This window comes from Octodon degus, unplaced genomic scaffold (genome assembly GCF_000260255.1).
Source record: "Octodon degus isolate 3935 unplaced genomic scaffold, OctDeg1.0 scaffold00017, whole genome shotgun sequence".
NCBI lineage: Eukaryota > Metazoa > Chordata > Mammalia > Rodentia > Octodontidae > Octodon > Octodon degus.
This window is the reverse complement of record NW_004524593.1, coordinates 14,340,210-14,361,236: the sequence shown is the minus strand read 5'-3', so window position 1 is coordinate 14,361,236 and position 21,027 is coordinate 14,340,210. Positions and strand designations below refer to the sequence as shown.

The window sequence follows — 21,027 nt, the reverse complement described above, 5'->3', positions numbered from 1 at the left end:
GTAACTGACCAGACTGTTCTCAAGGCTACATGAACATATAAAACAGGGGCTTATACTTGTGTGGCTACCATTTACAATAATCCTTTTAATGGATTTGCTGACTTATACAGACAACATGAAGTAATGGTTATATGAAATACACATTTTCAGATGTACTTTTCATATGATCCTGATCTTTCTTCCTGTTGCTTTTGTGCCTTGTTGGTATTCCTGCCTGCACACTGCTACTTCACAGAAATACTGCAAGGAGTTAGTTATTGATGGGCTAGGATAACCTTGAAGAAAAGCTAGCTCCTTTTTTCTGTATGACAAGAAAATCACGATAGGGACTAATAGTAAAAAGTCAAGCAGCCTGGGCTGGGAGACAGCTTGGTGGTCTAAGCATCTGCCTGGCAAGCGCAGGGTACCAGGCCACCGCGACGGGCGTGGTGGTACACGCCTGTACTCCCAGCACGGGGGAGGCTGAGACGAGAGGATCACTACAAGGCTGACCTGCATAGGGAGACCCTGTGCCAAACAAAAGATTAAATGGCAACATTTTTTAAAAAAGTAGGTCAGCTTTTCTAAACAGAACAAGTAATACTCATTATTAAATTAAATGTTAGTTATCTTTAAATAGTGGGTGTTTTAAATAAATGAAAATGTGTGGGGTTTTGTGTGTGCTTTTTGGTACCAAAGATCAGACGCAGGGCCCTTGTGCGTTCCAGGTAGGTGTTTATGTTGCTGAGCTAGCTCCTCGGCCAGGAAATGGTTTTTAAAAGATTGTTTTATAGTACTCTCTGAGGTTCTCAAGGAGGCAATCACAGCTACGTTCCTAAAGGCTGATGTGGACTATGTTTATCCTCTTCAAATGCGCATTATGTGGGAAACCACGTTATCACTAGAGCCTGAGCCAGAGCATGGCAGTTGCTCTTCCCAAAGGAGTCTGCACTGTCCTTAAACTACCAGAACGGGTGAAGAATCTCGGGGACAAGCGATGCTCACAATGTAAGAAATCAAACCGTATAAATTGGTATTTACGATTCAGCACAAACTGTTCTCATGATGCAGATGCTACCAGACTATTGAAATCTAAGGCTCAGGATGAGATAAACAGGACACGAGATTACATTAAAATCAGTATTTAACCATTATGAGAAGTAACTTATGTAACAGCTTTAATACATTATTACTGCTGTTTCTGTTCAATGAATTGATAAAAACACTCAGGCTAGCTTCCCTGGGTATGATGTAAGTGTTTCAACACTTTCAGACTGTGCCTGTCATAATGTAACTGACTTCATAAACGTGACAACTTAAGAGATGCTACCTTTCTGAACTAAATCACACTGAAGCAAAAATGTTAGATGTTTCTGTAATCCACACTGTCCGATACCTTTGTCTCTCAGCCTTGTAGGAGCTGGTAAGGTCGTCGAACAGCTTGCCGTTCATTTCCATGAGCGTTTTCAGCACGTTGTACACCAGGGCTACAATGGTCCTGAAATGAAGATGAGCCAGTCCTGGGTTACAGATGCCAGCAGAGTGGGTTAAATGCTTATTCACTTAATTCATTTTAGAGATGAAGCTGATATTTTAAAGGTTTGTAATGTGCTCAGCATCATGCAGCCACTTGTGATAGAGATGGTCTGATTCCAGAATTTACCACCTTCTTGTGGTTATCATGCTTAAATTCTAGCTAAAAACAGTGGATATCTGCATCGCTGGCTAGTCTCATACCCAAAAAACTGCGTAACAACATTAAAAAGGATAAAAATGATCCAACTGCCTTTTTTTGAGAGAAGTAGAAAACAAGGCAAGATGTTCTAGAAAGAATACTCGTTCTACATAGCACCATGGCCAGTAAGCACTCTGTCCTCACTGGGACTCTCCTACCTAGAGCGGTGGGACTGTCCTGGCTGTGGACTGGCATGGCTCAGCAGCACACAGCTGTGTCATCTTCCACAGCTGCTCCTGGCTGTGGCCAGCAGTGTCTGACCATACCAGGTGGTCAGGTAATGCCAAATGACCTCCCTTCAGGGACGTTTCCAATATTCAACTGAATTTAACATCACACATACATGTACAATTTTAAAGCTACGTATATATAAGATAGAGAATAAAACAAAATCTCTGTGCTATTAACCTTTGGTATAAGTTCCAAATCTGTATGGGTTTCATATAAGGAAATCAAATGATAAAAAGGTTAAAAAGAATATGGGAAGAAAAACAAAAACATGACAGTACTTACTGGTTCCAGTGTTCTTTGGAAATTTTATACAAACTGGCAAACATTATTGGCAGTATTTTATCAATGTTCTCTTCAATCAAACTAAGAATATACTCATTATTCCAGAAGTACAATGCTCTTTCTGCAACCTAAAAGACATTCAGAAATGTCAAAATTCAAAGTGAAAAGAAATTATAAAATAAGGATGATGTCACTAAAAACATCCTACCTGAAAATGAGAACTGGAGACACACTTGGATATCTGCTTAAAAAGTGGTTCTTCAATTTTTTTGAACTGTGTTGGCTCAATGACATCTAAGATTTCTTCAATTTCTCCTAAAAACATCACCTAGGATAAAAAATTCTTTTAAAAAATGTGATAAACTGTATTATTTAATATAGAAGCCATACGAATGAGGTGAGCCTCTAACTTATAAGCTGAGTAGCCAAAGGCAGGCCTGGCCGGTTCGCAGCCGGCTGCAGGCGCACCGTTCCGTCAGGGCCGGGGCGTCTGGCCCTCTGCAGCAGCAGCGAGCAGCCCTGGGCTCTGCAGACCGGGGCTCAGGTGGCCGCCCGGGCGGTGCTGCTTTAGTCACAGAACCCACCTCCTTCTGACTGCATGTTTTTGGCCAAAATTTCAGCAGTCCTCTGATCACCTGCAAAAAAGGAAAATGAATGAAATACTGAAACATCCCAGGGTAGTTTCAGTAGTTTTGACCATGTCACTGTCAATCTGAATATATCACACTTATTTGTTATATTACATCTATACATGCACTGAAATCACCTATAAATTACTAAAATGAGTAAGAAAGTTCAATGTATGGCCAGATAAAATATATAATGATTAAAACCTTTATAACTTCCACTAATAATGAAATAAAAAGATGCCTTTTTTGTTTAATGTATTAGTACAGGGTCTCACTACACAGATCAGACTCAGTGATCCTGTTTTCAGCCTCCCAAGCACTGGGATTACAGGCGTGCACCACCATGCCCAGTCTCAATCCTGTGCCTTTTCATCCCCCCCCCCTCCCAGGCCTGGCATGGCAGGCCTGGCGCTTTAGTCTGCTGAGCTGTCTTTCTGGCCCAAGGTAAAGTTTAAAAACAGTATGTTCACAATTAAAAGGGAAACTCCAAGTGGACTAAAATTTTTCTGGTGAAATACAACAGAAAATGGATTAAAAGTAAGGCACAGAAAGATAAATGACCAATTGAATATATAAAAAGATGGCTCAATCCTTATTTCACAGGTATGAGATTAGTCAAACATCTTAAAGCATGGATTTTAAAATTTTGAGACCAACCCTTGTTCAGTCAGTATGTGGCCCAAGCTCAGACTCTAGTTTGTGAGCCTCCTGCCTCAGGCTCTCCAAATGCTGGGAGCCAGGCATATGCCGTCACCCTAGTTAAGAGTTAAAAACTTAACATTCCAAAATGATTGGCTACAAAAACTGGTACCTTTACATTCTTAAGTAAAATATTATTTTGTGAATATTAATTATATAACCTTTCTGGAATACAATTTGGAATGTGTTAAAATTACATGTATCAGCAACACAAGATTTTACTTTTGTTTTTAGTTTAATTTTCATATGGTACCCCTCACCCCCTTTCCTTTCTTGGTATATGGCTTTTAAACATGCTTAATTATTTCTTTGTTTTTGTTGTTGCCAACATCATAGGAGATGGAACAACTCTTAACACTATAAAACATTCTTTCACCCCGCAACCTGTCTTAACAGTAAAAAAAATCCCATAACTCAGAGTCTCTTGAGAAGGTTGATAAACGGTAACTCATAATTTTATACTACCAGTAAAAAATGAAATAGAGTAATATGGAAAGGTATCTACATCATACTAAGGTGAAAAATACTGTCTACTTATACATTAACATACATGAAAAATTTCTAGGAATATATTAACTTTGAGTGTTACCTATAAGGCAAAATTCAGAGAACTTTTACACTGCTTAATCTTTTTGTAATGTATGAACCAACTTAATACACAACTGCTTTTATAGAGAAGTAACAAAATCATTTTAATACAAGGTTTAGATACAGAGGAACACAAACAGCAAGAGCTCTAACTTACTTATAACATGACCAAGGCTTTGCTCCTCAGCTTATGATGGGCTGTGTCCCAGTAAGCCCAACTTTAAGCTGGAAACTTAGCAGGCCAAGAACGCGTGGAACACCCCTAACTCGCACCCACCCAGCCGAGTGCAGCGCACTGAGCAGCAGTCACCTGCCTGTGCTCACGCACCTCAGGGGTGCAGACCACTGTCTGCTGGAGAGTGCTGCGGTGCACGCAGCTGAGCTTGGAAAAAGCTCACAATTCAAAATATGATGTGTGATTTCTACCAAATCCGCACTGCTTTCACATCTAATGTGAAGTCAGAAAATCAGTAAGTCAAACCACTGAAGTCAGGGCTTGTGTATCAAGGCTCAAACCCGTGTCATAAGGTCATAAGGTGATGGTACACTGGAGGCAGAAACTACAAAATCTGCAGAGACCTTTATGAAATGAAAATGACCTATTTGTTACTGCTTAACAGACATGAACCATGGCATGTCACCAAGTGTTGTCTCAAGTCTAAGAGGAGCCATCATGGGCTTCTAAAATGTTACTCCCTTCTAGGGGGTTATATATTTTCATGTGTAAATACTGAGCTTCTATTTTTCCTGATTTAACTTTAAAATCTGTTTTCAGAACTGTGAATCCAGAAGTTTAAAAAAAAAAAGCTGCAAAATACGTCTGGAAAAAAAAAATCAAGAAGTGGGAAAGTATCTTTGTTCCTGTATAAAAAGCTCAAATAATGAGGAAATACTAAGCGCATAATCTTGCCATGTGTCCCTAGTGCTAGTCTACCTCATCTTGTCTTCACTCACTGATTTTCATAACTAACTATAGTTTTACTCTCCTGAATTTTCATTTTAAAGACAATTAATATGCAGTAGAATTCAAAGTCTAAATTGCTATGCTGACTCATGAACAACCTTATTATAAGACTATCTTAATCACAAAAGGCAGTGAAATGTTTTCAGTACTATCTTGTGGTTTATCATTACAGTCAAAACTATTTTTTTTTTCTTTTTTACTTTTTTTTTGGGGGGGGGGCACAACCAGGGATTGAACTCAGGCTCTTGCACTTGCCAGGGAAGTGCTTATTCCACTGAGCCATCTCCCAGGCCTCACACTATTTCTAAAAGTAAAAAACTTAAGGGAATAAGTTGGGGACTCTCAAAGTACACTCTAATTCTAAAAGGTGAAAGAAAAGGAGAAAGACTACCAGTGAATATGTATCCAGAATTTCACTGTGGTCATTAGATCCAATCATCACACACGTCAACTAAAATGTACTAACAGGATTCTTCACTTAGGTTATCCAAGGCATGTCCTGTAACTCACGCACCTCCTTCCCTGGCAGCTCTGTTCCTTTACAATGATTTTAGCTTAAAATACATTATTAACTACTGTTTGGTAATTCTGTAAAACATTAAGATTGTACAGAAAGCTACAGAGAAATGCTATTAGCACACTGTTAACCCAGACACGCAGAAAGTGAACATTAACAGAATACTTACTGGTTCTGTCAGTGTTGTATCTTTCTCCAGGAACTGTACAACACAGTATGCTAGCTACAAGGTAAGGAAAAGTTTTTAAGTACTAAATATTATTGAGCGAAGTAAGGCTTAAAAATGGTAACTAACAGAAAGACTGTCCACTCCCTGAGTACCAGGCTTACAGGTGAGGTAGCACTCTGACTGAAGTCTTCAGCATGCTTCTCCATGCATACATACGCTGATCTAGTATTCTCTAAATATTAACACAGGTTACCAAGAGCTTTGCACAGTTGGGATGTTCATGGATAGAAGCAACACTGCAGACATGGGGGACTGATACTTTTCAAAGTCACAAAGCAGATGAGGTCCGGGTCCAGACGAGTGTATAAGCAAACTTGCTATTATCTGTTCTGTATCTACATTTAAAGTGCCCTGGGCAAATATCAGAATATTTAAACCTTCAAGTAAAAATTTGCCTTGGGCAACTTAAAAAGCAAACTGTTTAACTGTAATACTGTCATTCAGTATTTCTCAATTTTTCTGCCTTTATATTGTTCATTTCCTTTGAAATTTTTTTTTTTTTTTTTTTAATTTTTTTTTTTTTTTTTTTAAATTTTTTTTTTATTTTTTATTTATTAGAGAGAGAGAGAGAGAGAGAGAGAGAGAGAGAGTGTGGTGTGTGTGTGTGGCCAGCTCAGCCCACCAGGGGTCGGGGCTGGCTGGCATGTGGTGCTGGGGGATTGAACCGCGGTCCCTGATGCTTTGCCAAGCTTGTTCTAAGTAGGTGCCTTAGACCACTGAGCCATCTCTCCAGCCCCTGAAATTTTTCTTGACACTTACCTGAGCATGAAACAAAGCTAATCCTTTTGCAGTATGCATAGGAATAAGAACCTTCATTAGAAATTGTTTATGTTCTGCTTTCAGTGGCAATGCAAAGCCATTGATAATACTGGAGGGAAAGAAAAGGCAGGGGAGGGTTAAGTGGTTACTACTTTGTTTCTAAACCTACCGTTTATCCACCAGTACCTAAGGAACACAGCTCTGCATCAGCCCTGGGAGGCGCGCCTGCTCATCTTCAGACTACTTTAGAGACTGGTGCTGTGTACTAGCTCCTGTAAATCACTCAGTGATCTCAAAAGAAAATTAGGGCTGCCAATGAATGCTCAAGAATATATTGTATTTTCTAGAAAGACTACACATTGTCTGTCGCCTTTATCTTTCTGCCTAAAGCCACAAGACAGGGTCACCATACTGAAAGGATTTTCATTATTTTCTGAAGTAAATAGGTTATTTTTCTTACTTTGCTGGGTAATCAAGTAGTAGTTCTTATCCCAAATTTTCTAAAAAGTGTTTTGGGTGGATCTGTCTTCTTGAGATGGTCTCGCTATGCAGTTCAGGCCTGCCTTGAGCTCACTCTGTAGCCTGGGGTGGTCTTGAACTCACAACAGTCCTGCCTCAGCTCCCAGGTGCTGAGATTATAGGTGTGTGCCACCATACCTGGCTCTAAATATTAATAAAGTAGATTAAATTTTCTGAATACTGCTATGCAGTGAAAAGGAAAGGCAACACACCTATGCCAACTAAACCAAACGTTAAGATTCTTCTAAAGACTCACGGATTAGGAATGGTGCGCCAGCAGCCGAATGTGAACCCTTGGAGCTTCATCAGGGACTCACATAGCTTATTTCATCTCTTTCGAGTCAGAACCCGTGAATCCCTGTGGCACTCTAGTGAGGCCAGGTGTAACTTATGCCACAACTTCCAAAGCAGGAAGCCTGCTTTGACAGAAAGCTCTTGAGTGGCAATACTTCAATGTGCCCAAGCCCCTAAAACTTTAATCAAAATTCACTTGAGAATCCAGGTCTTCTGTCCTAGTTTGTTTATTGTTATGCTGAGGACTGAGCTGAGGGCCTCTTGTGCTGTTTCTATAATTAAATTCTAAAACAAAATAATTTCTTCAATCTGCTCAAAGATTTTAGTACTTAAGGAACATTCAAAGTTAATCTTTAAAAAGAACACAGAATCTGACCTACCTTCCTAGAATTTCAAGGAGTTCAGCAACACCATTGAAATGCTCTGTTTCATATATAAACCTGCATTTAAAATAAAGGTAGGTATAATAAAATCAAACACAAGAAAACTAAGAAATAGGCAGGAAAGTGACAAAACTAACCCAAAGGCACTGACAGAAAATACACAGGCATGTTATAGGTTTTGTCAGTTCTTTTGCCCTAAGTCAGTTAATTCATAGGCATCTTAATAAAAATGTTATTTCCTATATAATCACCTTTGCTAAAATTTGCCATTGAGAATTTAACATTCTCATTTCCCCTGGGGAAGGGGCAGCATTGCTCAAAGCCTCCCTAATGTGGGCTGCCTGCTCTCCAACACTAGCACCTTCCTCCCTAACACAGGGATCCCAGACTTCAAAAGGACCAGGCTGATGGCACCCATGGCTGAAGCGGACTGCAGAGACAGCAGAGAACTACAGAGACAGGTAGCTTGCGCTCATCTCTCACGGCTGCAATGTGGGAATGCCAGCCTCATTTTGCCAGGTTGTCAGACAAATTCAAAATACACGTGTTAGAGCTGCTGGTTTAATATTTATAGAAGCAATTGTAAACATAAAGCTCCAAAAGAAAACTTGATAAATTACCCTCTCAATAAATTTTAACTATGAGTAATAATGGCATCACCTAGACATGGCAGTGCAGTCAAAGATTATCTTCAAAATACTGTATACACTGAGATACAAAGTCATAAGTTTCTAAAATGTTTGCAATCAATATCCACAATACAGGCTATAAAATGACGCACATTTGTGGATTTATCTAAAATTAACCTAAAGGGCAACAGTACAGAAAAGCTGCACAGGAGAGAAAAAGAAAAATGCAGCAAGTGAATATCTGAGCCATTTACCTGAGGAAAATGTTGTTAATCTGTTTTCTGATGAATGCTCTTAATCCAAGAAATTTCCCGTAAATTCGGTGTAGAACAGTTTTCAGGAAGTCTCGTTCTCTGGGATCTTCACTATCAAAAAGCTCCAGGAGCTTTAAAAAAAATCTGAGAAATTACTTTTAAAAAATAATCGAGCTAAAACTTCACTTTATTCTAATTTTGATATGAAGATTATTCATGAAATCTTCAAAAATTTGCTTAAGGGCATGGCCCTATTAGATTGGTTTTATCCTTGTCAAGTAAATGAAGCCAAAGAGCCTGGTGAGTATTTCTTTTTACTAACTTCCGTTTCTTTTAAAACTACCCTAAATAATAATATAAACATTTCAAAACAAGGAATCTTTTTCTTTGCCTTGACACTGATTTTAGAATTCTAACAAACTGTTTTTAAAAAAATAATTTTTATTTATCTATTTATTTGGTATAGGGTCTCCTAAGCAGCTCAGACTCTAGTGATCCTCCTGTGTCAGCCCCACGTGCTAGGATTACAGGGGTGCACCACCACGCCGTTTCAGGGACTGGCAAGGCGTGCAGTATTGGGGAATCAAACCCAGGTCCCTGCACTTGCCAGGCAGGCACTTAGACAACTGGGCTATCTCCCCAGCCCCATCTAACAAACTTTTGAGACTAACCATAGAGTGCTAAAGTGCAAGAGCTGTTCAATGCTTTCGATAGTTAAAATCTTAAGCTTTTAGATTGCAAGTTATGAAACAAATGAAGTCTCAGAACCATGTACATGTGAAGTATTTGTAGTTTACTAGAGCTGTCATGGAATTTTATGGCCTGAACTTTGGCACTGAGAGTTATACTAGGCCAGGGGTAGTAGTGCACACCTGTAATCACAACACCTGGGAGGCTGAGGCAGGAGGGTCACTTTGAACTCCAGGTCAACTTGGGTTATACCACAAGTTCAAGGTCAGCATGAACAACATTTTCTTCTGTTCTAAGTTTTAACCTACCAAATAATTTCAAAATATAATTGTAATAAGCTGAGAATGCTCATACATCAGCTGTTAAAGGAATACCGAAGACCTCAGAGGAGTGATCTCTGAAAGCACCGTCTTATCAACTGCTCAAATCAAATTATTGGGCCTTAGCTTCAGGAAAATTCAGGAATATGAAATAGAAGGTAGAAAATGAGTCCCATTCTACAAGTGTTCTTGCTTCCTTCAAATCCACAGATAAATCCAATAATCTAAGTACCTCAAGCTCCAGACTGAGAAGCACTCAGTCATCTGAAATATAATTTAATACAGCACCAATAGAGTTCCCTGAAATAAACTGTCCCCAATTTGGTTTGAAACTGTCTCATTGCTATTTGTTTCTCAATAAAATTATGGGGGAAAAAAAAAAGTTCCTTGAGATATCCCACACAGCACTACAGAAAGAAACAAGCATTTGTTTGCAATTACCTAAAATAACATATCTCTATTTACTCTGATTTTTATTTACTCTTGACAGAAATGTACATTCTACTGCTAACAAACATTAATATTTCTGTAAAACAAAGGCTATTCTTTACTGATTAATACTGCTCAGCAACTAATCACAAAGGTCAGGGGTAGTTACAAATAACCAAAAGTGACGTATAAATACGTCAGATTTCCGTCTGCGGAATCTTACCACAGTAAGCATACACAGGTGGCTTAAAAGGTAAAAGAGGTCCTTGAAATGATTTTAATCCTGGCTTCAGCAAAAAATTCTTTTTTTTTTTTTTTTTAAAAATCTAGGACAGGGTCCACAGGGTCTCCAGGGTCTCACTACGTAGACTGGACTCGTAGTGATTCTCCTATTTTCAGCCTCCCGAGCACTGGGATTACAGGCGCGCGCCACCACGCCTAGTCTCAATCACCATCTCAAAGTGCCCGGGGCGGGGCTGGCATGGGATGCCAGGGGTCAAATCCCGGCTGCTGAGCTCTGCCTAAGCAGGCGCTTTAGTCCGCTGAGCTGCTGGCCAGCCCTCTACCTCTTCTTCTCAATGACCCTATTTTCTAGGTGGTCTAGGAACTCAGGTGGCAGGATACCTATGGCGGTCGGGAAAAGGAACAGGAAAGGGTAACTAACGCTTTATCACAGGAAAGGACCTAAAACCCAAATTCTTTACAATGATTTAATTTCTTTTTTGCCCCACTCTGTCAGTTCAAAGTTCTAATGTTTGAAATATGTCAAATTCAAGTTCGAAGATTTAAAAATTTAAAACAAGCTTTGTCCTCAGATTGCATGATTGTACTGTTTTCTCAGCTAACATACTGCAGAAAGACTAGCTATTCTGGTCTTTATGGGAATTAAGGACTCAGACACTTCAGTTTACATCATTGGAAGCTTGTCCTTGATCAAAATACTTTTGTTGGGGCTGGTGAGATGGCTCAGTGGTCTAGAGCACCTACTTAGAACAAGGAAAGCACAGGGACCGCGGTTCAATCCCCAGCACCACATGCCAGCCAGCCCCGCCCCCTGCTGGACTGAGCTGGCCACACACACACACACACACACACACACACACACACAAATAAAATTTAAAAAAATTAATTAAAAAAATACTTTTGTATTCTCAAAGCTATTTCACAGTTTTATACTAATTGTCCAGCAAGAATATTAAGTAGTATCATGTTGAAATAAACCATTTAAGTTTTGAAAGACTATTTTAATCATAAGTTAATAAATCACTGATAAGATGAATTTAAGAAAATTTAAGACAGAGTTCCTTACCTGTTGTACAAATTTCTGATCAATGTATCGCTTTGCAATACTAGGCTGGAAATCTGGACTCTCCAAAAATCTCAAGAAGAAATCATACACCAACTATGAGAGAAAGTCAAATAAAAGCTAAAATGACACCTTTAAAATTCTACTTCATATAAAAAAGTCACCTCCCATACCAAATTAGTAGGAAGATTTCTGATCTCATTACAAAATATATTGGGAGTTGGTAATAGTTTTAAAAAGTACAATAAAAAAATTACGTATTTACAGTTAGGTCTCCTAAGCCACTAAACTATGAGACTTACATACTGCTTTGCATTACTCACTGCAAGATGTTGAACTAGAGGATCCAGAAAATGTGGACAATGCCTATGAGTACATAATTTAAAAAGATGATTTTGCAGTTCACACTGGCCAGCAACATGTCCCTTCTTGGATGTAACTCTGTAATCTTTAGGGCTCCTTAAACACAAGATAAGGATAGGAAGGGGCACTGTGTCAACAATTTAAAAAGAAAAAAATTCAAGTCTTTCAATAAAACTACAGTGGAAAAATTTACGAAGTGTACGTTCTTTACATTAAGTCCCTTAAGCTCTGCAGAGAAGAGAGAAGGTAGTAAGGAGGTGTGAGGCATAGAGATCTGCTTTCACCTGCTGCGGAACCGGGGATTGAACTCAGGCCCTTGCGCCTGCCGGGGAAGCGCTCATTCCACTGAGCAGTCTCCCCGGCCCCACTACAGTGGAAAAATTTAAATTGAAAGCAGCATACCCTATCCACACTTGAAAATAAATCAAATTATCTAAGTGCAGGGCTGGGGCAGGAATGTTTGTGCGCCTCAAGATCAGCTAGAAGTGTGAGCAGCTGTTGTGCTTAACAAGCGTCAAGCAGCCTAAAAGTGCCTGCAAAGTGAGCGCCTGTCACCACAAAGCAGAATTAAAGTGACGCTTGGTAATCTGCCACCATCACACTTGCAGGAAAAAATAAAATTTCTTTTCCTTTTCAACGTAACCTAATAGCTATGAAAGGCAGGAAATTAGCCCAAAATATATCTTCCTTTGTTATTAAACAACATGTCAGCTTAGTACCCTAAAATAAAAAAGGAAGATGAAATCCCAAAGTAAAAAGAGTCATTTAAGAACCACTTTGGGGAGTCAGGCCAGAGAAGAGAAGGAAAAGAAAAAGAAAATGTATTAAATCCAGACCCTATAGTATACAAAAGCATATAGGTCTGAGCCCTACTGCTCACTGCAGAACGAAGTTTAATTATCATGAATTAATAATAGGTTCAATTCTGGAAAAGCCAAAAAGAGGAGGGCCTTTTACAGAGGGAGCCGCGTGTCTTGGGATGGAGACAGTGCGAAGCACAGGTTGGTGCTCAGAATTCAGTGGGAGGAAAGGTTCCACGGTTAGGTGGGGTCAGGATGCCTCTGCCGAGTGTGGCGTGTTTAGCCCATGCTCAGAGGAGCGTCATCAGCAATGGGGCAGGCGGAAGACTTAAGGAGTTTCATCCTCTGGGGAACTCAGATGACATGGAGTCCCAAATCAAACCACATGCACAGTGGGAAGGCTGTGTCATTCACAAATACCACATATCCCTTCTTAAATAGCTTCCATCTACATCATTACCCGGCATAGTGAGCATTAAGTGTCCAGTTAAGATTAACAGCAAAATGCTGCCGTGCAGCCAGCTCTGCACCACAGAGGAGATGCTGACAGTTACGGAAATGGGTGCTAAATGGTCATTCCAAACAGAGGTGGAAGAGACGCTGGTGACCTGTAGGGCTCGTCTTGGGATGGCACAAGATTATGTTCCTATAAAACTGAACCCTGCTCCCAGTGTTGTGCTCTCCTCAACCCTTCTCCTGCAGCACTGTTCCTTACCCTGTCACTCTGACTTACAATGTGTTTAGTCACTACTTTATTATTAGTACAAAAGCGCATATTGTAATGTATGTAATTCTTTACTAGGATGTAAAGGATTTTGCTTAGTTCAGTACTTTACCTTCAGTCGTTAGAAGGTCTAGCACAGAATAGATGCTAAATATTTACTAAATAAAATAAAAATAAATTTATTTTGTGTAGTTCCTCTATCCTCTTCTACATAAAGAAATAGTTTGTTCCAAGAATCTAAAAAACAGTGTTGAAAAGAATAACACACTTCTGCAATAGAATCGTTTCCCCAGTGACACACCTGGAAGGACAGCTCCTTAAGCAGCACAGGGAATGGAAGGCAATCTTACTGTTACTCAGGGTTGGCCCTAACTTTCCTGAGGCAGTCAAATAAAATACGTACAGCTTGGTCTTTGCCATGCTAAGACTTTAGAGAAGGTATAATAGAAAACTGCACCTGTTTTCAGTATTTGAAAAAAGACCTGTACAAGAAGCGAAAGCAAATGGAAATGTTTGTCAGACAGAAAAACACTGAGAAGCAGCTTTAATGATCTGCAAGTACACAAAAGGCTCTTTTCAAGGAGTACAGCGACTGCTGTTTATCAGCCTCTATGGACACGTTAGGAGGAAAGTAATAAAGAAGTTTTCCTTTTCTGAGTGTAGGTTACTGGGGGTTGAGCCCAGGGCCACTAACCCTTTTTATTTAGAGGCTAGGTTTAAGCTTTCAATTCTCTTGCCTTTGTCACTTGGAGTCTGGATAGGTGTGTACTACCATACCTGGCTGTATAAAGGAATTTTAAAAATTGATTTAAAATATAAAAGAATTTACATAAGAATTAGCCTACACAGAATTATGTGAGATATTACACGTTAAGTATACACATAATAGCCTGGCACACGTTAAATACTATCAAAATATTACTTTTCCTTTTTTATTTTTTATTTTATTTTAGGGATGGGGCTACAGGGTGTTCAGGGTCTCATTACTAGATCGGACGCATAGTGATCTGCCTGTTTACAGCCTCCCAAAAGCTGGGATTACAGGTGTGCACCACCACGCCCAGTCCCCATTGCCATCTCAGCATGCCCCAGGGGTGGGGCCAGCATGGCAGGCCCGGGGATCAAATCCCTGGCTCCTGCGCCTGCTTGCAGGCACTTTAATCTGCTGAGCTATTTGGTTGGCCCTAAAGTATTACTTTTCTAAGAACTGTTATTTCTTCCCCTGTATTATTTGTGAAAAGAGAACAGATTCTACATGAATTGTAAATAGAGGAAATATGGTCAGCCTAGGTTTTTTTCCTCTCTGCTCTTTATCCACAAGAACTGAAGAGATGCCAGATGTGGTGGTATATGTATGTAATCCAGTTACTCAGGAGGCTGAAGGAAGATGGCATGAACCAAGGCCTTAAAGACCAGCCCACACAATCTAGACACCCTGCTTCAAATACATAACAAAAATACAGATATACACAAAGAACTAAAAAGACAGCTAATAATTTTCACAATTTAAATTTAAATGTCAAAGTAACAAAAGTTTCTCAATTTTGTGGTTCCGGGGATTGAACTCAGGACCCTGCATTTGCCAGGAAAGCACTTATTATACTGAGCTATCTTCCCGGGCCCTAACCTTTTTATTTCTGTGCCAATGTTAGTCATTAGGTTATGATCCCTATCACTTTCTTAGCATATGCAAATATTTAAAATTATAGTAACTGGCCAAATGTAAAGGTGTATACTGTAAAGTATGTTATTTGTCTGAATTTTAACTATGTGGAACATGGAGGAGGCTCTTCTGTTCCCTAAAATACAGATTATTCATAAAAAGGTGTGTTCTTGCCAGTGCCCCACATAACTGCATTTCCTGGGGAGGTGGTTTTGCCGCACTGCCCGAACTGGCTACACTGTGCAAGCCACGAGTCCGCGATCGCGCGGGCAATGCGGTGAGACCCTGTCCTGGTCGCCACCGGCCTGAGTATCAGAGACTGAAGTTTATGCAACTCCATCTGGTTTCCCAAAGTTAAATCTGAATTATCTGTACCACTGAGGTCATTAATAAGAAAAAATGAAATGCCTAGGCAATCTGGAATCTATATTTAAGCTAAAACTCTAATGACTAAAAGTAAATGTAAGAAAATGACTATATTCTTGGTCCTCAACAAATAAAAACCGGTACCTCTTGGGGAAAAAGACAATAACTTAAAACTATTGTCCTTGAATAGTTACCATGTAATACTACCTTCAGTAAATTAAAAGACATAACCTATACCCGGGTAGTGGAAAAAAAAATCTTTCTTTTGTTCCCCTTTCATCTGTCTTTATTCCACTGCTCATTAGTATATCCAGTACAGTGTGGAAAGATATAAAATGGGAAATGAGCATTTTTAGAAAATTCATTAAAAAAAAAATTCATGAGAAGGATCAAAGAAACACTTTGGAAAGTTTTGAGACTGTGATTATTACCCCTCATTAACAGCTAAACTTAATGTTTATTTTTCTAGCATACCAAATTGGTTTCTAGCATAAGAATTTGATAAGCTAAATAAAAAGGTACAAAACTTAAAAAAAAATCCAGTCACTAAAACATTAGTCCTTGCCCTCCCCGCCAAAGTGATCAAAAGAATGCTTAGCACTACACCTTCAGCAGAGTTCCTCTTTACCTTCCAGAGACTACAGGGAAGTCCCTGAACTTGCTGATCATCCAGCCTGTCTGTTATTATAAACATCCCACTTCCTGGTACCGCAAAAAAAAAAAAAAAAAAAAAAGATTTATGGGCTGGAGAGATGGCTCAGTGGTCTAAAGCACCTACTTGGAACAAGCTTGGCAAAGCACAGGGACCGCGGTTCGATCCCCAGCACCACATGCCAGCCAGCCCCGCCCCCTGGTGGGCTGAGCTGGCCACACACATACACACACTAAATAAAAATGTAATAAATAAATAATTAAAAAAAAAAAAAAAAAAGAAAAACATCCCACTTCACATAAGACAGACCCTTCCCTCCAACTGCCCGGGGCTTCGCAGCCACCGCTGGCCCAGCCCACCAAACACGGCTTCCCTTCTCCAACTGACTCCATCCTGAAGGATCCAACACTAAATGTTCTTTTAGTCAGCCTCACAACTACTACAGTAAAAGGAAAAACAGATGTAAGGAAAGAAACTTACGACCATGTCAAAGAGTGAAGACATTTTTTTAAAAAGTGTTTAGGACAAAGTAAGAAATACAAAGGTCATGATGAGGCAGCACATGAATGGTATGCACCCCCAAACAAGAAAAACAAAGCAGCTAAACTAAAAGATATCCTGAAAAATTAATTTTTATAACGATTTCATAACACAGCAAAAGTGATGTAAGATCTAACCTGAATCCTACCAATGCATCTATGAACATAGCAAGTGAGGCAGTACCATATGATCCTACTGTGTGACCTCTGGATGATACTATATTAAAGCCATATACATGAGGGCTGCTCGAATGAAGTAGCTGGAGCCAAACAGAATTAGTTCAGGAAGGCTGAGTGAAAGAACTGCTTCTACCTACACTGTAAGCCTTAGTGTCACTTTTCCAGTGCTTAGGGGTAGGGGATATTCCAAGTCATGGCACACAGGGCAACATCAGTCGCAGCCACAAAGATGTATTCCTCAGACAAATTTCGGGAAGGGCAGAGGGAGGACTTCAGTGACCTTGCTTCTTCATGAAAACAAAAACAATTAGGAGCAGACAAAACAAAAAATATATGAACAGGAAGCCTGCTCATTAGAGATCATCCATGTTGAGGTATGGAAAGAAAAAGAATGAAGAAAAATAACTCTACAGACCTGTAGAACACCATCAATTACAACATCACAAATGGAGTCCCAGAAAAGAGGAAAAAGGGGAAGAAAGAGTCCTAAGCAGCTCCAAGCTAATGAAAAGTATTAATTTAAACAACGAACTCTGATTGGAATTCAACTAGCTCCAAGCAGAATAAAAAAGATCCACATCGAGACACATCACAGTCACACTGACAAGAGTTACAGAGAAACACTTAGCAAATAATATCTAGCAATACTCTTTCAAACCTGAAGGGGAAAGTAAGACACTTCTAGAGAAACTTAACACTGAGAGAATATGTCACTAGTTTGTCATTCAAGAAATAACTTCAGGCTGAAATGAAAAGATGCCAACAAGTACCTAAAATCCAGAGAGAAATAAAGAGCATTTGCAAAGGTAACTACACAGGGGGCTGGAGAGATGGCTCAGTGGTCTAAAGCACCTACTTGAAACAAGCTTGGCAAAGCACAGGGACCTCGGTTCGATCCTCCAGCACCACATGCCAGCCAGCCCCGCCCCCTGGTGGGCTGAGCTGGCCACACACACACACACAATAAATAAATGTAATAAATAAAAATAAATAAATATTAAAAAAAAACAAAAAAACAAAAAACAAAGGTAACTACACAGGTAAATATAAAAGAAGTATAAATATTATTTTATTTTTATTTTCCTCATTTATAAGGAAGCCATACAAAGAAACTAATTACAAGACTGTGCTGGAGGTATACAGTGTATAAAGCTTTGTATACAGTACACAACAAGAACAACATAGAAGGGGGAATGAATGGGGGCATACTGGACCAAAGATTTATAAACTATTGAAATCAAGTATTAAACCAAAATAGATGGTTTTAAAATTCTAAATGAAATACCTAGGGCAACTCCAAGAAATAACTCCAAAAAAAATAGTTAAAGAGACAAAAAATTTAAAATGATACCCTCAAAGATACCTATTTCACGCAGAAGCAGGCATATACAAAGGAGACGATAAAAAAAGGGGCAGAAAACAAATGGTAAAATAACAGCTGTAAACCCCCGTAACAGTAGTTAAATATAAATGGATTAAACATTTAATAAAAAGGCAGACTGTCAAAACTTTTTCTCAATGATCCAACTATATATATATATATATATATATATATATATATATGTCCTAGTTTACAAGACATACAATTCAGATTTAAAGAAACAAATAGGTTAAAAGTGAAAGGATGAAAATGATAAACCATGCACACTAACCAAAAGAGAGCTAAACTATTTACACTAATAGCAGACAACAAACTTTAACACAGACATGGATGCTGAAGACAAAGGATATTTTAAAATAAAGGACCCTCATGAGGAAGATGTAACAATTACAAATTCATGCACCTATCACCAGTGACTCAAAAGACACCAAGCAGCAACTTATAGAAATACAGGGAAAAACAGACAATTCAATAATAGCTGTAGACTTCAATAGGTAGAAAATCAATGAGGTTAACAAAGGATTTGCACAACACTGTACCAACTGGGCCTAACAGACTTCCATAGATCAGCCCACCTAGCAACAGAACACACATTCTTCTCAAGCACAAGTGAGATGAGATCTCCAGGATAGACTGTATGCTAAGCCATGAAATTTAAAGAATTTAAATCATATAAAGTAATATAAAGTAATAATATAAAGTATAATATAAAGTAACAAAATAAAATCATAAATCAATAACAGGAAAATTTGGCAATGTCATAAATATGTAGAAATTAAACAATATATTCCTAAATAACTAATGGGTCAATAAAAAAAAATCACACAGAAAATTAGTATACATTTTTAGATGAATGTAAACAAAACACATCACATATGAAATCATTTTTTTTTTTTTTTGCAGTACTGGGGATCAAACTCTGATCTTGCACTTGCCAGGCAGGTGCTTATATCTGCTGAGCTATCGCCCCTGCCCCAAATATGAAATCTTAAAAAAACCTTGTACATGAATGTTCATCTCAGCTGTAGTCACAATACAGTCAAAAGGGAAAAATAGCTTAAATATTATATAACTGACAAATGGATAAAAGAATATAGTATATCCATACACTGGAATATCTGCAGCCATAAAAGAAATGAAGCACTAATTCACGCCACAAGATGGCTGAACCTTGAAGTAGGGTTGCGAACAAGCCAGAAAATGCCATGATTATGATACGATCTATATAAAATACATGATTCTGTTTATATGAAATACACAGAACAGGCAAATCCATGAGACACAAGGTAAATGAGTGGGTAGCAGGGGCAGAAAGACAGGGAGAAGGGGATCAACTGCTAATGACAAGACGGTGTCCACCGGGTGACGAGAAGTCACAGAAGCAGACAGCGCTGACTGCTGCACAGCACAGCGAATGTGCTCACTGCTCCTGAAGTACACACCTTAAAGTGGTTTAGTCAATGTTATGTGTATTTTATTACTATAAAAACCATATTTTGCGACAGAAAATGTGAAGAAAACATATTAAAATATTTTAAAATGATACCAGAATCTAAAAAGAGAAACCATGATTTCAGAATACTGCATGTAAAACCGTCAGCACAGTACGCTTCGTACTTGTATGTGCGGCCAAGAGGCCTCCAGCGTGGGTTCATCCTCTTCTGGATCAAAGTCTGGGTTATCACTCGGAGGAAGAATGCGGAAGATGTTAGCGCTGATCTGTAAAGGAAAGCAAACCAGATTTACATTCTTGGTGATATAAGTGAATTTCTCAATGTCAAATATTTTAATGATTCTTTAAGAAAAATGTTTAATTCAACCTAGTTATTCCCCTTCTGGGTATTTTCCTAGAAGAATTGAAAACACTGTACCACAGTGGTATATGTATACCCATGTTTATAGCAGCACAATTTGTCATAGCTAAATTCTGGAAACAACCCAAATGCCCATCAAGTGAGGAATGGATAAAAAAAGATGCAGGCATTTTATAAATGGAGTAATACTTGGCCATAACGAAGGATAAACTTGAAACTTTTACAGGTAAATGGATGCAACTTGAGACCATACTCATATGTGAAATAAACGAGATGCACATGCGTAATCACCCTATTAGCTTCCTAGTATGAGAAGATGAAAGAAATAAATAAAATCCAAAATATACAATAGACATGGTAAAATGGGAAGAAACTGTTTGAGAGGAAAGAGAAACTAGAATGGGGGAAAGGGGGGAAGGATAAAAGGGGGAAGGAAAGGCAAAAATAAATATACTACTATTCCTCTTACATCATTGAAATGAATGGTTTGTGCCAGTACTGCTTGGACAATTAGATGCCTGTATCTTGTACTCTGAGCGACTAATTTAAACATAACAATATGTAATGTATTAACCACTGTTACTCTATTATTTTGTTTTGAATTTTTTTTCTTTAAAATAAAAAGTGCAAAAAAAGAGAAAGATGTTTTTTAAAAAAGAAAGATGTAATGGGCTGGCCAGATAATTCAGTGGACTAAAGCGCCTGCTTAGGCAAGTGCAGTGGCCAGGGTTTGACCACCAGCCTGTCCTGCCGGCCCCACTCCTGGGGCACACTGAGCCGGCTGTTAAGACTGGGTGTAGTGGCACGCGCCTGTAATCCCAGTGCTTGGGAGGCTGAAAACAGGAGAATCACTACGAGTCTGATCTATGTAGTGAGACCCTGTATTAAATACAAAAAAAAGATGTTATTGTAAATTTAGTCCAAAACCTGTGAATCTCTTTATGCTATGAAGGAGATGGGGTTTCTTCCTTTTTCTCCTAGTAACTCTGACTTTCTTAAACCTCCACTACTGAAGATTACAGATGACATCTACAGTCTTTTCTTAAATTACAAGTTATTCTCTCCAAGATGAGCTTAAAATGAGTAAATGAAAGAGACAAATAATTTTT

At 38.8% G+C, this 21,027-nt stretch overlaps 1 protein-coding gene across 1 annotated transcript in view; it reads right to left on the bottom strand.

Annotated features, from left to right (window-relative positions):
• The window catches only part of Ppp2r5a (protein phosphatase 2 regulatory subunit B'alpha), a 55,771-nt gene that overhangs the window by 1,494 nt on the left and 33,250 nt on the right, over positions 1 to 21,027 (bottom strand). Inside the window, exons 3-12 of the mRNA XM_004626852.3 lie at positions 19,722 to 19,823; positions 11,440 to 11,532; positions 8,692 to 8,822; positions 7,806 to 7,865; positions 6,613 to 6,721; positions 5,794 to 5,847; positions 2,812 to 2,862; positions 2,436 to 2,555; positions 2,228 to 2,355; positions 1,376 to 1,477 (exon numbers count right to left, since the gene is read on the bottom strand). Of these exons, the coding sequence (XP_004626909.1) occupies positions 1,376 to 1,477; positions 2,228 to 2,355; positions 2,436 to 2,555; positions 2,812 to 2,862; positions 5,794 to 5,847; positions 6,613 to 6,721; positions 7,806 to 7,865; positions 8,692 to 8,822; positions 11,440 to 11,532; positions 19,722 to 19,823 (950 nt within the window). The remainder of the gene's footprint in view (positions 1 to 1,375; positions 1,478 to 2,227; positions 2,356 to 2,435; positions 2,556 to 2,811; positions 2,863 to 5,793; positions 5,848 to 6,612; positions 6,722 to 7,805; positions 7,866 to 8,691; positions 8,823 to 11,439; positions 11,533 to 19,721; positions 19,824 to 21,027) is intronic.